General features: G+C 41.3%; 2 protein-coding genes across 4 annotated transcripts in view; one reads left to right on the top strand and one right to left on the bottom strand.

Moving 5' to 3' along the window:
• Positions 1 to 15,615, bottom strand: part of LOC131930583 (integrator complex subunit 13) — a 79,349-nt gene that overhangs the window by 55,334 nt on the left and 8,400 nt on the right. The window lies entirely within an intron of this gene.
• Positions 3,512 to 14,856, top strand: LOC131930584 (FMRFamide-activated amiloride-sensitive sodium channel). 2 transcript variants are annotated; one of them, XM_059287132.1, is made up of 5 exons: positions 3,512 to 3,699; positions 9,169 to 9,547; positions 9,770 to 11,057; positions 11,412 to 11,624; positions 11,824 to 14,856. In XM_059287132.1, the coding sequence occupies exons 2-5, from the start codon at positions 9,420 to 9,422 to the stop codon at positions 12,127 to 12,129; spliced, it is 1,935 nt and encodes a 644-aa protein (XP_059143115.1). In that variant the 5' UTR covers positions 3,512 to 3,699; positions 9,169 to 9,419; the 3' UTR covers positions 12,130 to 14,856. The 2 variants fall into 2 exon arrangements, with proteins under 2 accessions (XP_059143115.1, XP_059143116.1); XM_059287133.1 differs by lacking the exon at positions 9,169 to 9,547.

Below are 15,615 nucleotides of genomic sequence, written 5' to 3'. Positions count from 1 at the left end.
ATTCATTAGTTGAGTCTGCGATAAAAACCAGATGGTATCTGAAAAATTAGTCGCCTGTATAACCTAATGAGCGTGGGTGAGTCCAATAGTAAGAGGGTAGTTCAGGATGAGTGAACAGTGCTATTAATTGGGGGGGGGGGAAGAAGGAGAATGAGCTAAACTACAGTCAACTAACTAAGTGTGTTTACTTTTAAGAAACATGCTATAAACAATGTTGGCTCACTGTCAAAACTGTTCTGTATCACCATCTAACATAATGTATCACCGTGTAACGTACTGTACGCCACTTAAACATGTGATGTGCCATCTAATGAGTGCTATATCACCTCTAATGAGTACTATATCACCACTTAACATGTGCTGTATCACCGTCTAACGTGTTTTGTACCACCGTTTAACGTGGTGTATCACCACTTAACGTGTGCTGTATCACCGTCTAGCTTCTTCTGTATCACCACTTAAGACGCGCTGAATCACCGTCTTATGTGTGCTGTATCACCACTTAGCGTGTGCTGTATCACCATTTAACGTGTTCTGTATCACCACTTAACGTGTTCTGTATCACCACTTAACGTGTTCTGTATCACCATTTAACGTGTGCTGTATCACCATTTAACGTGTTCTGTATCACCACTTAACGTGTTCTGTATCACCACTTAACGTGTTCTGTATCACCATTTAACGTGTGCTGTATCACCATTTAACGTGTTCTGTATCACCACTTAACGTGTTCTGTATCACCACTTAACGTGTTCTGTATCACCACTTAACGTGTGCTATATCACCGTATAACCTGTGCTGTATCACCACTTAGCGTGTGCTATATCACCATATAATCTGTGCTGTTTCCCATCTTTATGTGACATCTCACTTCTCGTGACGCCATTAGCGTTAATTAAATCGTTAATTAAATCGTCACCTTCCCACCTGTCACGTCCCATACAGTGCGTTATATGCAGAAAATATTCAGGGTTAATTCCATTTTGTGTTTAGTGGGTTCATGATAAGCCCATGTTGTTACATCAACTTGTTCATGATAAGCCCACCTGGTTCTACCAACTTGTTCATGATAAGCCCACCTATCAAGTTGTTCATGATAAGCCCACCTATCAACTTGTTCATGATAAGCCCACCTATCAACTTGTTCATGATAAGCCCACCTATCGACTTGTTCATGATAAGCCCACCTATCAACTTGTTCATAAGCCCACCTATCAACTTGTTCATGATACGCCCACCTATCAACTTGTTCATGATAAGCCCACCTATCAACTTGTTCATGATAAGCCCACCTATCAACTTGTTCATGATAAGCCCTATGATTCATCCAACCAGAATCAGATTTCTATAAAGTCGCACGGCGCAATAGACAAAAAAATGAAATGCTAATGCTGGGATTATAAGATTGTGTTCGCTGATGGAATGAGAATAAATCACCCAAACAGCTGGTGTAGACAAACTAGCGAAACACCAGGCCAACGAACTGATACAAGTATGACAGCCAATTTTTAACATTAATTATATAATTTTTGTACAACAATATAACAGCTGATCTATAACATAACAGCTGATGTATAACACATAGTATGTGAAAGTTGTTAGATAAACTGATTAAATGTGATAAATCAATCACTTTGTTTCTTTTTTTTTATATTCTGCCCATCAATCCTCACAAAGCAAATGTAACGGATTTAATTAAATGCTGGCACGTCTTTCATTAACCAGTGCAGCACGTAAACACGATTGACAAATAAACTAATGAACGCAAACACGAGAGGACGACTGACAATGTAACCAATAATCTCTAATATCTGACAAATAGCATGGGTGTGCTCCTGACAAATAGCATGGGTTAGCTCCTGACAAATAGCATGGGTTAGCTCATGACAAATAGCATGGGTTAGCTAATGACACATAGCATGGGTGTGCTCCTGACAAATAGCATGGGTGTGCTCCTGACAAATAGCATGGGTGTGCTCCTGACAAATAACACGGGTTAGCTCATGACAAATAGCCTCAATGAGCTCTAAGGCTGCAACAACAGAGCTCCGTGAAAAGTGTAGATTTATCAAGAGGCAACTGTTTATGTGCGGTCAGTGATCACAATAACAAACGACGCTGTCCGCAGAGGGGTCAGAGTTCATGCGGATCAAACTACCCCGCCCACTGTGACGTAGGTATGGGATGTTGCTGGGGACACAAGTAAAACACAACTCACGGAGTTTTTATACATATTTTTTTTTAGGGGACGGGGGACATACTTTCTCTGGGCGGGGGTGGGGGTAGATTCTTTATTTTATTTTCTTTGAGGCGCGGAGGAAAACCTCAGGAAGAGGGGGAGAAGCAGCTCCAGAGACATAACTGAAAGAAACACTGCAACCTGATTGTAAATACAATGTAAACAACTGGACCAGGAAACAAACAAACAAAAAAAAAATTCTATACTGTTTTACCTCTATATTTCGTCATGCAATATGTTCGTACTTCCTACTTCACGTCTGGTGATCACAAATAGCCCCCCCCCCCCCCCCCCACACACACACACACACATTAACTAGCATATCTTTAGGCTACTTTTCTTGACTGTCGTCACCACTACAAAGTCTTGCAATAACTTGAAATAGTTGTTGTTTACAAAAGATGATAGGATCATAGGTGGTTAGATATTCCCTTGTCCAGTGGCCTAGCTGGGTTGGGTGGGACAGGAGGGCGACGCCGTGACTGGAGGGGGGGGGGGGGCGGTAAAATGAGGCAGCGAAATCTAACAAAAAAGATAAAATTGAATGGCCGAATAAAACAAGTCAAAGTTAGAATATAGACACCTACATCGCTTTACATCCTGATTTATATAATTATTTCCACACGACTGCATATATAAAAAATGTTATGACCAAAACCTTACCGATCATAAACCCCTTCCCTCAAATATATATATATATACATATATATATATATATATATATATATATATGGTGCACAAAGCTAAGTTCGCCCCGGGTGCATGAAGGGCTCTCTCATCTCTCCAGTGTATGAGCAACCATTTCAGTCTACCCAAAGAATCAAAATGTGTATATTTATATAGGAATACTCTACATACCTATCTCGTGTATCAAGTTAATTATTCCAGTAGAAAAGAAGACAATAGACCAACTAGCAATAGGTAGAGGCAAGTGCACGGGCGACTATACAATCAAATTTCACCCTATGTGCAAAAGCCAATCATTGGAATATTTTAAAGTATTTATACCGTGACGACAAAAAAAAACGCTTTTGAAGCCAAAATCAAGCCCAGCAAGCCGCAGTACTTTAGTATGAAAAAAAAAAGTTCACCTATCTTAATTCCTTCCCCCCATTATTATAATAAAAAAACTGGGCTGAAGTGAGCGCAGGTGAGGTAGACAAGCCTGGCACGTGGCACACTCTACCACATGTTGCTTAGCGTTATTTGCGTCCAGCGCCTAGTGCCCCAGCCCCGTGATAACAGTGTTTATGATCCACTCGCCCACAGGCAGCGGGCTAGTCAGTCGGGCAGTGGATTTGTGGATAATATCCGACCGTTTCTCTCGGGATAAAGTGCTACATTTCGTGGGAGATTTCGGAAACGTGGCAAGCCACGAGTGAAACAAAGATTTCTGAAGCAGCAGGACCCGTGGTTAGCTCTGGTGAAATGTAACAAGTGCTAATGGAAGGAGATTTCAGGTTGTTTAGGTTTTTTCCCGGCGCTCCGTGACAAGTTGACTCAACACTGGGTTTCAGGTTCTTTGGGGGCAGAAGGGAAACGTCTTGTGAAAACGTGCTTTAGAAGTCTGTCGTTAGTGAGTTCTTCAAATGTTTGTCGTTACTGAGTTCTTCAAATGTCTGTCGTTAGTGAGTTCTTCAAATGTCTGTCGTTAGTGAGTTCTTCAAATGTTTGTCGTTACTGAGTTCTTCAAATGTTTGTCGTTACTGAGTTCTTCAAATGTTTGTCGTTACTGAGTTCTTCAAATGTCTGTCGTTAGTGAGTTCTTCAAATGTCTGTCGTTAGTGAGTTCTTCAAATGTTTGTCGTTACTGAGTTCTTCAAATGTTTGTCGTTACTGAGTTCTTCAAATGTCTGTCGTTAGTGAGTTCTTCAAATGTCTGTCGTTAGTGAGTTCTTCAAATGTCTGTCGTTACTGAGTTCTTCAAATGTTTGTCGTTACTGAGTTCTTCAAATGTCTGTCGTTAGTGAGTTCTTCAAATGTCTGTCGTTACTGAGTTCTTCAAATGTTTGTCGTTAGTGAGTTCTTCAAATGTCTGTCGTTACTGAGTTCTTCAAATGTCTGTCGTTAGTGAGTTCTTCAAATGTCTGTCGTTAGTGAGTTCTTCAAATGTCTGTCGTTACTGAGTTCTTCAAATGTCTGTCGTTACTGGCTGCTGTAATGTCTGTCTTTAATACTTCCACGAGACTTAGACTTCACAGAACGTTAGAGGTTTGAATCACGTAACTAGCATGTTAACTACCGTAAAGGGTTTGAACCACTTAACTAACAAGTTAATTACCGTAAAGGGTTTGAACCACTTAACTAACAGGTCACATGTTTTTTCACGTACCAGGTTATGTGAAACAGAAACCAAAATTTAAGCTAAGACTTCTGGGTATGTTTTTAGACAGCTAGGCTCCATGTATTTAATGGATGCTTTTGTAAAAGACAGTGTGTGGTGTAGCTCTTATGTTTACTAGGGTGCCGACTGTATTTCCCTTGCACCCTGCGTGTAGGACTGAAGCGACCCTAAGACTACAGGAATATCTATGTAACAGTGTATATAGATCACTACTAGGGAGTAAGACTTGAACCCCGCTATAAGAATGTCTATGTTACAGTGTATATAGATCACTATAAGACAGTAAAACTTGAATCCCCGCTATAAGAATGTCTATGTTACAGTGTATATAGATCACTACTAGGGAGTAAGACTTGAACCCCGCTATAAGAATGTCTATGTTACAGTGTATATAGATCACTATAAGACAGTAAAACTTGAATCCCCACTATAAGAATGTCTATGTTACAGTGTATATAGATCACTACTAGGGAGTAAGACTTGAACCCCGCTATAAGAATGTCTATGTTACAGTGTATATAGATCACTACTAGGGAGTAAGACTTGAACCCCGCTATAAGAATGTCTATGTTACAGTGTATATAGATCACTACTAGGGAGTAAGACTTGAACCCCGCTATAAGAATGTCTATGTTACAGTGTATATAGATCACTACTAGGGAGTAAGACTTGAACCCCGCTATAAGAATGTCTATGTTACAGTGTATATAGATCACTACTAGGGAGTAAGACTTAGTAATAAAACAGATAGTATTAGTTACCTCACAAGTTAAAGACAGTTACAAGTACTATGGACGTTTCGACCCAAGGTCTTCGTCAGCACACAACAGTGTGATTACAGATTAGACAAATAAAGACAAACAGTAACACATTTTTTGACTTAGCTCGACAGTGAAAACACGTCTTGTCTGCTAGCCACGATATCCAAAAGAAAAGACGCGTGAGAAGGACGCTTGGACACCGTATAGGGGTGGGGTTGGGGGCGTGGTGTATGCGGGAGGGGGGGGGGTTGTTAGGTGAAAGATATCTGTTCATTCAAGCCATCGGGTGCCCGTGTACCAAATTTAAGTATTAGTCGCGTTTCAGTGCTAAGGCGATTTTTAAAATTGTGGCAAAACCGAACGGCGGTTACACAAAAGTCCTTTTTAAGTCATGCCCACTCTTGTTGAAGTGTTTGGCCACAGGAAGACCGTCTTCATTGTTGATTGATCGCAGGTGTTGGCTAACCCTGTCAGACAATCTTTTCCCCGTTTGTCCGATATAAAAGATGTTGCAACGCCTGCACTGGATGACGTAAACTACGTTGCGGGACTCACAGTTGAAGTGATTTTTAATTTTGAGGGTTCCCTTCGGCAGCTGCAGTGATTCAACCTGAAGGGTGAAATGACAGGTATTGCATTTACGGGGACAAGGAGTGGTGCCCAAACCGGTGTTGGTAGTGGGTGGCAGGCGGCTGCGAACTAAAAGGTCTCTAAGGTTGCGTTCCCTTCTATACACAACCAAAGGATTCTGTTGAAATAAATGGCCTAAATGAGGGTCTGACTTGAGGATAGAATAATTTTTTATAATGATATTTTTAGCTAAATCCTTTGGTTGTGTATAGAAGGGAACGCAACCTTAGAGACCTTTTAGTTCGCAGCCGCCTGCCACCCACTACCAACACCGGTTTGGGCACCACTCCTTGTCCCCGTAAATGCAATACCTGTCATTTCACCCTTCAGGTTGAATCACTGCAGCTGCCGAAGGGAACCCTCAAAATTAAAAATCACTTCAACTGTGAGTCCCGCAACGTAGTTTACGTCATCCAGTGCAGGCGTTGCAACATCTTTTATATCGGACAAACGGGGAAAAGATTGTCTGACAGGGTTAGCCAACACCTGCGATCAATCAACAATGAAGACGGTCTTCCTGTGGCCAAACACTTCAACAAGAGTGGGCATGACTTAAAAAAGGACTTTTGTGTAACCGCCGTTCGGTTTTGCCACAATTTTAAAAATCGCCTTAGCACTGAAACGCGACTAATACTTAAATTTGGTACACGGGCACCCGATGGCTTGAATGAACAGATATCTTTCACCTAACAACCCCCCCCCCTCCCGCATACACCACGCCCCCAACCCCACCCCTATACGGTGTCCAAGCGTCCTTCTCACGCGTCTTTTCTTTTGGATATCGTGGCTAGCAGACAAGACGTGTTTTCACTGTCGAGCTAAGTCAAAAAATGTGTTACTGTTTGTCTTTATTTGTCTAATCTGTAATCACACTGTTGTGTGCTGACGAAGACCTTGGGTCGAAACGTCCATAGTACTTGTAACTGTCTTTAACTTGTGAGGTAACTAATACTATCTGTTTTATTACTAATTACATTAACCTCACTGCAGCTACCATTTGTTTTTTTATCTTTTCGCTGGGAGTAAGACTTGAACCCCGCTATAAGAATGTCTATGTTACAGTGTATATAGATCACTACTAGGGAGTAAGACTTGAACCCCGCTATAAGAATGTCTATGTTACAGTGTATATAGATCACTATATAACAGTAAAACTTGAATCCCCGCTATAAGAATGTCTATGTTACAGTGTATATAGATCACTACTAGGGAGTAAGAATTGAATCCCCGCTGGACCTACTGTTTAGAGAGGTCACTGTCATTACCAACATACAGAACGATGTAGAATATAAGAATTAAAGGTTAGAATACGTGAAAGAATGGTGTAGAATATGTGAAAGAATGGTGTAGAATATGTGAAAGAATGGTGTAGAATATGTGAAAGAATGGTGTAGAATATGTGAAAGAATGGTGTAGAATATGTGAAATAATGGTGTAGAATGTGAAATAATGGTGTAGAATATGTGAAAGAACAGTGTAGAATATGTGAAATAATGGTGTAGAATGTGAAATAATGGTGTAGAATATGTGAAAGAATGGTGTAGAATGTCACAGAATGGTGTAGAATACGTGAAAAAATGGTGTAGAATGTGAAATAATGGTGTAGAATACGTGAAAGGATGGTGTAGAATATGTGAAAGAAGAAAGAACAGTGTATAATATGTGAAAGAATGGTGTAGAATATGTGAAAGAATGGTGTAGAATATGTAAAAAAAAATGGTGTAGAATGTGAAAGAACGAAGAGAGCTAACAATAATATTAGATTGACTGGCTAATCGCCCTTGGTTGTGTCAAGATGGAATCGTTTAGAATCTCCTAATTTTAGGCTGCGGGCTAATTTCTCAAGCGGGCTGATAAGGTTTTATTAGGTTGGTGGGGCCAGTTTGATAAGGCTTTATGGGGCTTTAGCTATTATGGCCAATCTCAGCCCTTACTAAAACCTGGACTAAAGAGTTTGTTCCTCACGTTGGTAACAGGGCGGTGGGTATGCAGGTTCTGTGTGGAGAAGTAGGGCCCCTGTGTGGAGAAGTAGGGCCCCTGTGTGGAGAAGTAGGGCCCCTGTGTGGAGACGTAGGGCCCCTGTGTGGAGAAGTAGGGCCCCTGTGTGGAGAAGTAAGGCCCCTGTGTGGAGAAGTAGGGCCCATGTGTGGAGAAGTAGGGCCCCTGTGTGGAGAAGTAGGGCCCCTGTGTGGAGAAGTAGGGCCCCTGTGTGGAGAAGTAGAGCCCTTGTGCGGGAAGTAGGTCCCCTGTGAGGAGTAGGGCCCCTGTGAGGAGAAGTAGGGCCCATGTGTGGAGAAGTAGGGCCCTTGTGTGGAGAAGTAGGGCCCCTTTCTGTGTGGAGAAGTAGGGCCCCTTTCTGTGTGGAGAAGTAGGGCCCCTGTGTGGAGAAGTAGGGCCCCTGTGTGGAGAAGTAGGGCCCTTGTGCGGGAAGTAGGTCCCCTGTGAGGAGTAGGGCCCCTGTGAGGAGAAGTAGGGCCCATGTGTGGAGAAGTAGGGCCCCTTTCTGTGTGGAGAAGTAGGGCCCCTTTCTGTGTGGAGAAGTAGGGCCCCTTTCTGTGTGGAGAAGTAGGGCCCCTGTGTGGAGAAGTAGGGCCCCTTTCTGTGTGGAGAAGTAGGGCCCCTGTGTGGAGAAGTAGGGCCCCTGTGTGGAGAAGTAGGGCCCTTGTGCGGGAAGTAGGTCCCATGTGAGGAGTAGGGCCCCTGTGAGGAGAAGTAGGGACCGTGTGTATGAAAGTATGGCCATTGTGTATGAGGAAGGCCCATTTGAATGCGACAAATGTGTTCCCCGGTGTATGAGGGTCTATACACCCCGAATGATAGAACTGGTGAGGACGGTCTCTCAATCATTTTGGCAAGCGGTAAAACTCTCATAGAAACACATCGTTGTATCTATGGAAGGATTAGCCAGGGTTTAGGTGACAGATCACCTAATAGATCGAACCAGAAGTTGCATCATAAGGCATGTTGCAGCGGCGTAAGGAAGTTGTTTCATGATAAACATCATCTACTCACATCGTAAAATAATCGTTTAACTAGCTAATTCGTTGTGATTTGTTTCTGTTACTAAACTATTATTTCTTTAGTGATACATAAAGGGTTAAAAGATCTGCTTGAGATATTTGTTCATTTTAAAGCTGAGAATGTGTTTTGATTCGTTGTAATTCCTAATCTTGCTCATGGTAAAACATGTGTAGAGTGTAACACGGCATGGTGTGGTAAACACACACAGCCACGCCTGTGATGTAACGAGTGATTAATGTGTTGGGGGCAGCCAATGTTTTAGTTACAAGCACGGGGCCAAACACCAGCTGCAACAAACAAGGTACTGAACAGCGAAAACTTGGCGAACCCACTGACATGGCTCGCTCGGGAATGAAATAACCCCTGGGAAAATTTGAGACTTTTCTTATCGGTGCCTGCACTGTATCAAAGCCTGCCCCGGGGGATGCAGGGCAGGAGAAGATCCGCCCTTCAAGCTGCCCCGGGACCAACACGGGGACATTTTCACGGCACACAGGACCTAAAGGGCTTTGTGTCTTTGTTACCGAATACTTCCGCAAGTAGCTTTCCACGGTAAGTTTTTGGCATGTTACCGAATATTACCGCAAGTCATTTTAAACGGAAACTGCGTGTATAACTGAATCTTTTCGGTTGTAGTATAACGTGGACCGCCTAACATAACACACACAAACAGCAGAATTATTTTACCGACTTAACAATACAGGGCATCCAGAAAGCTTAAGTTAAACTATCTCTTTTTATCGTAACTATTTCTATTTGTTTTTCTGTTGCCAGAGAAAACAGCGGCATGAGGTACACGGGGCTCCCGGGCAAAACTGGCGTCTTCTCGGAGCACCAGTACAGCATGAGCAAGAGCCCCACCCGCCCTCAGCGCTCCGCTCTCGACATCATCGCCGAGCTGGGCTCTGAGAGCAACGCACACGGGCTCGCCAAAATCGTCGCGTCCCGAGACACCAAGCGGAAAGTGATCTGGGCCTTGTTGGTCATCATTGGCTTCACGGCCGCCACGCTGCAGCTGTCGCTGTTGGTCAGGAAATACCTGCAGTTCCAGGTGGTCGAGCTGTCAGAGATCAAGGACAGCATGCCGGTCGAGTACCCCTCCGTCACCATCTGCAACACGGAGCCCATCTCTCTACGCAAGATTCGGAGCCTGGTCCACGCCAAGGAATGGGGTCAACTACGGAACTGGCTGCGGTTCTTGGCATCGTTCGAGTTTGACCACAACTCGTTCATGGAGAGTATCCGAGCGTTCTACGAAAACCTGGGAGACGAGGCTAAAAAAATCAGCCACGATCTTGGTGATTTACTGATACATTGCAGATTCAACAGAGAGTTGTGCTCCGTCCAGAACTTTACATCGTTTTTTGATGGTAACTATTTTAACTGTTTTACATTTAATGGGGGGCAATTAAAAGATAAACTACAAATGCACTCAACAGGACCAGAGAACGGATTATCGATGATTATATCTGTAGAAAAAGATGACCCCATACCCGGTACGTATGGCGTATACAACTTTGAAAACAATATCATGCACAGTGCAGGGATAAGAGTGGTAGTCCACGCTCCTGGTTCCATGCCCAGCCCCGTAGATCACGGCTTTGACATCCCACCGGGATATTCATCGTCTGTAGGTCTCAAAGCTTTGCTGCACAGCCGCTTACCTGAGCCGTACGGCAACTGTACAGAGGGGTCCCTGCAAGGCATGCACACGTACAGAAACACCTTCTTCGCCTGCCTGCAGTTGTGTAAACAAAAGCTCATCATAGCCCGCTGTGGCTGCAAGTCTTCAGCCCTGCCCGACCTGCCCAACGTTAACGTCTCCTTCTGCGGCGTCATCTCTAACTGGCTCGGCATATTACGTAATAGAACTGACGGGAAGTCGCCTAAGATAACTATCCACAACCTCGAGTGCGAGGAAGACATGCAGCGTAAACTGAACAACGACCGGGCGTACGAGGCGACCTGCCAGTGCTACCAGCCGTGTAGCGAGACGTCCTACCTCAAGTCCGTGTCCTTGTCCTACTGGCCCCAGGAGTTCTACCAGCTCAGCATGTTACAGGTATGTTGGTTATCTGCTCACTCTTAAGGTCTTGTCATTTACGATATGTTGTCGTTTACGATACGCTTCTTCTTTATAAAGATAGGGATCTTTTTTAAGCACTTCGTGTGCTGGTAATGAAACAATATTTAAAACAGAAAAAAAATTGAGTCGGATATGGATGGCTTGTAGATATATGGTGTCGAGAAAATATAAGTTGTGTCCGCTATTGGAATTTGATTACAGTCTGAAATGGTCAGATAAAACTCATAATGAGCATTGCTTACTTCATTAATTTCTTTGCTGAGTTTTTGTTTTTGATGTGTCAAGCAAGCACACATCAATCAGGCTCTAACCTAGCCACTGCCTCCCCAGGAATTCCTCAACCAGACGGAGAAGGAGCACTTCATGGCCGTGGCCTTCGAGCTGTGGTCCGAGTTGGCCCAGAACACACAGAGCAACAGCAGCTCGGATAAGAGCTACGCGGACCGCATCAACAAAGGCTACACGGACAAGGAGAAGGACAAGGCCAAGCGAGCCTCCGACACCATACGGCAGACAATGCTCAGACTCAACATCTACTTAGAGGTAACGCTATAGACACACAAGCTAAAGCTAATAGACCCATCAGGCCTCTATAAGGGAAGTGCTATACAGTTCTCCAGTGTTTTGGTACCTAGGCTTGTTAAAGTGTTGGTTAACCAGACACGGTTGGACATGACGTCTTAACGACCCCATCCTAAATGTATAACTCTATCCATCTGATCCTTTCTTTGTTTGTCCCCAGGACCTGAGCGTGGTAGAGTACCGGCAACTTCCGGCTTACGGCCTGGCCGATCTGTTCGCCGACATAGGCGGCACGCTGGGCCTGTGGATGGGGATCTCCGTGCTGACCATCATGGAGCTGGTCGAGCTCGTCATCCGCCTCATCGGCTTCGTCTTCAACGTGGAGAAGCGGGAGCTGGGCCGGAAGACCCAGGAGGACATGCGCAAGGCGTGTGCGCTGACCGAGGCGCTGCAAGAAACGGAGCCCGAGTGCACCTACCCCGACCCGTTCGGCCTGTCTGAGTTCCGCAGGGGTGTTGAGACATGATGCCATTCCACAGCCCCACGCCGCTCCGCTGGCTATGTCGTGTTGTTGTTTGTTGTACATAGCTCTTCCTAACACCAATGACACACTGTATATAGTTACAAGCAATAGACGTCCTCTTTAAGTATGTTCATCTTATGGTTGTGGCGGACCAATGAGAGACTGGGTTAATTTGTATTGTGTTGTGTTTGACTGACCAATCAGATTGGATAGGTATGATATGATATGTTTGACTGACCAATCAGATTGAAGAGGTGTATTTTGACACGTTTAACTGACCAATCAGATTGGAGATGTGTATTGTGACACGTTTAACTGACCAATCAGATTGAAAAGGTGTATTTTGAAACGTTTAACTGACCAATCAGATTGAAGAGATGTGTTGTGACACGTTTAACTGACCAATTAGATTGGAGAGGTGTGCTATGACACGTTTGATTGACCAAAGAGCCAAATGAAAATGAAATAGATGGGATGTTGAGAGGCAGTTGATATAATCTGATATAGATATTATGTATCATTACGACGTGTACTTTATAATGGCTAATGAAGACAGTTCATTAAAGCGTGTGGGTTTGTATTCTGTAAGGAAGGATGGGTTTTGGGATTCTGTATATACAATTTTGTCTGGAATTCGTTTGGAAACTGGGTTTTGGGATTCGGTATATACATTTTTGTCTGGAATTCGATAGGAATTTGGGTTTGCGATTCAGTATATCAATTTTTGTCTGGAATTTGTTAGTGAGTCTGGATGTCGGGCTTACTATAATAATTATAATGAAAACTATAGAAATGTGATTTGAGGTTCAATGAAAAATTTTTTATTAGATTCCCCAAGAAAAGCTTGTGTATCAATGCAACTATTTACGGACTGAGGAAAAGAAAGTTCGGGTATCTCAAACCTGAATTTGAATAATGTTGGTATTTTTCTGAGATTAATCTTTATGCCAAATAACTCTATACTTTCATTGAGTGGAAGAACAAGAACTCGTCTTTACCAATTCAAATATATCACAGCAAGAAGTAGTTAATCAATTTCGAGTAACCAAAACATAAATCTTCAAATGTTTGAAGAATGAAGTGTTTAAGTACAAGAAAAATGAATGCTTTAAAAGTCCTGTTAACTGATCAAATAAGACTCATGATGAAAGAAAATTAGGAGCTTTTATCACCTTATGCACCAACCACGGAAATTGTGTTAATATGATAAAACTAAGGGTAACTTAGTGGGAACCTCCCACACGTTCTGTAATAAAGTTTCTACACTGTCATGTGAGGGATCAATACAATTTCTCATGGGCTTAAGTGGACACAATGGTAGTTTTTCTACAGGAGATTCTACAAGAGTTGGGTGTTGACTAAAGGTCAGGCATTTTTGGAGCAGAAAACTGGAATTTGTCTGGTGTTCAAAGGACATGTCAATTTTTAAATAGATGATAAAACAAAGATAAGAAAGCATGGCTCATAAATAACTATTTTTTAACAATAGATGAAAAATAAAACTAATGAGACTGGTGAAATATCAGTAGACAATGCTTTCTGCACAGTGGTTCTGTGATATTCGGGTTCCCTCATCCACACAGGGTTTCCACTGTCTGTTAGAAATTCCAGGATATTTTATTGAATTTAATTTAATGTATTTTAACACACTGTGTTAAAAAATGAAAAAAAAAAATATTAAATTAAAAACAAATATACTAAAATGTCATCTAGGTGCAGAAAGGAGGTGACTTCTGACCCTAAAAAATGGTCAGACCTGGTAAAAAATTTCCCATTTGTGTTATTTAATTCATGATTTAATATTTTATTTTAATTATTCATTTAAATTTCATATTATTTAAAAAATATGGATAACTTATATGTGTAGCCTCTTAGAAATCATGCAAGAATAGCATAGCAATAAGAAAAACAAATGGAAATTACAAATTATTGCCTTCTAACTATGGCTATAGCTCATTTTTTCTTCCATTCTTATTTAGCTAATCACATGAAAAAGGATAGAAAAAGATACATCGTACACATTCACAGCTGATGTGACAAATAGAACAAAGTTGTATGTATATATATATGCAATGATTATACAGGTTTACTCTTTGATAACTAAGCTTTAAAATGTAGGTTTAAAATTTTAAAATTACAAAATTATGATCAAATTTTGATATATATAATCTGTTGTGACACAAGGATATGAAATACTGCACAAACCTAGCCAAAGTTGTAACAATGTTTTCAGTGCATTAGTACTAGAATTGTAGCTGTGGTTGTAGTATCAATGGTCTACTAGTAGAAAGATAATAAAATTGTACATAGATATTTAAACATATTGTGCATTATAGGGGCACCAGCTAGTATATTTTCTGTTTTTAGTGGAGAAAGCTGCAACAAAAGTGGTTCTAAACAGTTGGTTTTTTTTTTTGTTTATGTATAAAAAGATTTTTTTTTATTAAGGTAGATTGCTAAACTTTTTTTTTCTGAAAAATTAAGTTTTATTGTCAATCAATTCTTGATGTCAGGTAGGTGATTTCTTCTTTTAAAGCAGGTAGAAATTATTAGCTGCAAATTTTTTTAAACAAATTGGTTTCTGCAATAGCCTTCCTTTTTAATTTATTTTTTATAAGTTATTCTTATTTGTCACTACTATTGCTTAGCATTTAAGGTCAAATTTCAAAAATATTTTGAACATGTAGAAAGTGACAAGATCTTGACAATAAAAATATGATAGAAAAATTAGCACAGACTTTTTAAGTGTTTCATGTTTTTTTGTGGAACCCAGAATACTAGACCAACCCTCCCTCAACACACTCCCCTCAATGATACTATGCAACACACAGCCTACTAATACAGAAACTTGTATAATCTAGGTACATTATTCTATCACAGTTGATTTGTGTAAAATAACTCGTTAAAATGCCTTTTCAATATATCTAGTGACCTTAACTTTCTCATATATTCATATATATCAGGAAGGGTTGGGATGGATTGGTATAGAAATCTAGAGTGGCTACTGAAATGGTCGGTAAGTTTGTGACAAAGCTGTTTATTTTTCAAGAAAATACACAGAGACAAAAAGTACCGAGGATATGCCGTTTAATAAGAATGTATTAATTATGAAATTTTTTAAGAAACTAGAAATAAAACGCCACTTCCAGATACTGGATATAGCTCTTGATAGAAACCTATGAATACAATCTAATCATTATATATCTGAAACAGTACTCAGCATAGACGCGCCCATTCAGACAAGATTACAAAAATATCTAGTTACAAATTTTTGCATGATTACGACACATGAAAGTAAAATGGGGTTGGTATCCGAAAAATACTTGTGAACAATCACTCTAAAAAATGTCCCATTCTATAAAACAGAGCAGACTTAAATCATTTAAATAAGAATGGGGGAGGGAGATTATTTTATTAGAAAAGAAAATACATAACCAGATAAGTCAAAGCCTGGCTAAGAAAAAGCAGAAAATGGGTTTGGGGGAGGGA

This window comes from Physella acuta, unplaced genomic scaffold, assembly GCF_028476545.2.
Source record: "Physella acuta isolate Inbredline_101_S28 unplaced genomic scaffold, ASM2847654v3 ptg001807l, whole genome shotgun sequence".
Lineage (NCBI taxonomy): Eukaryota > Metazoa > Mollusca > Gastropoda > Physidae > Physella > Physella acuta.
The sequence above is the reverse complement of the archived record's forward strand: the minus strand, read 5'-3'. Positions and strand labels throughout refer to the sequence as shown.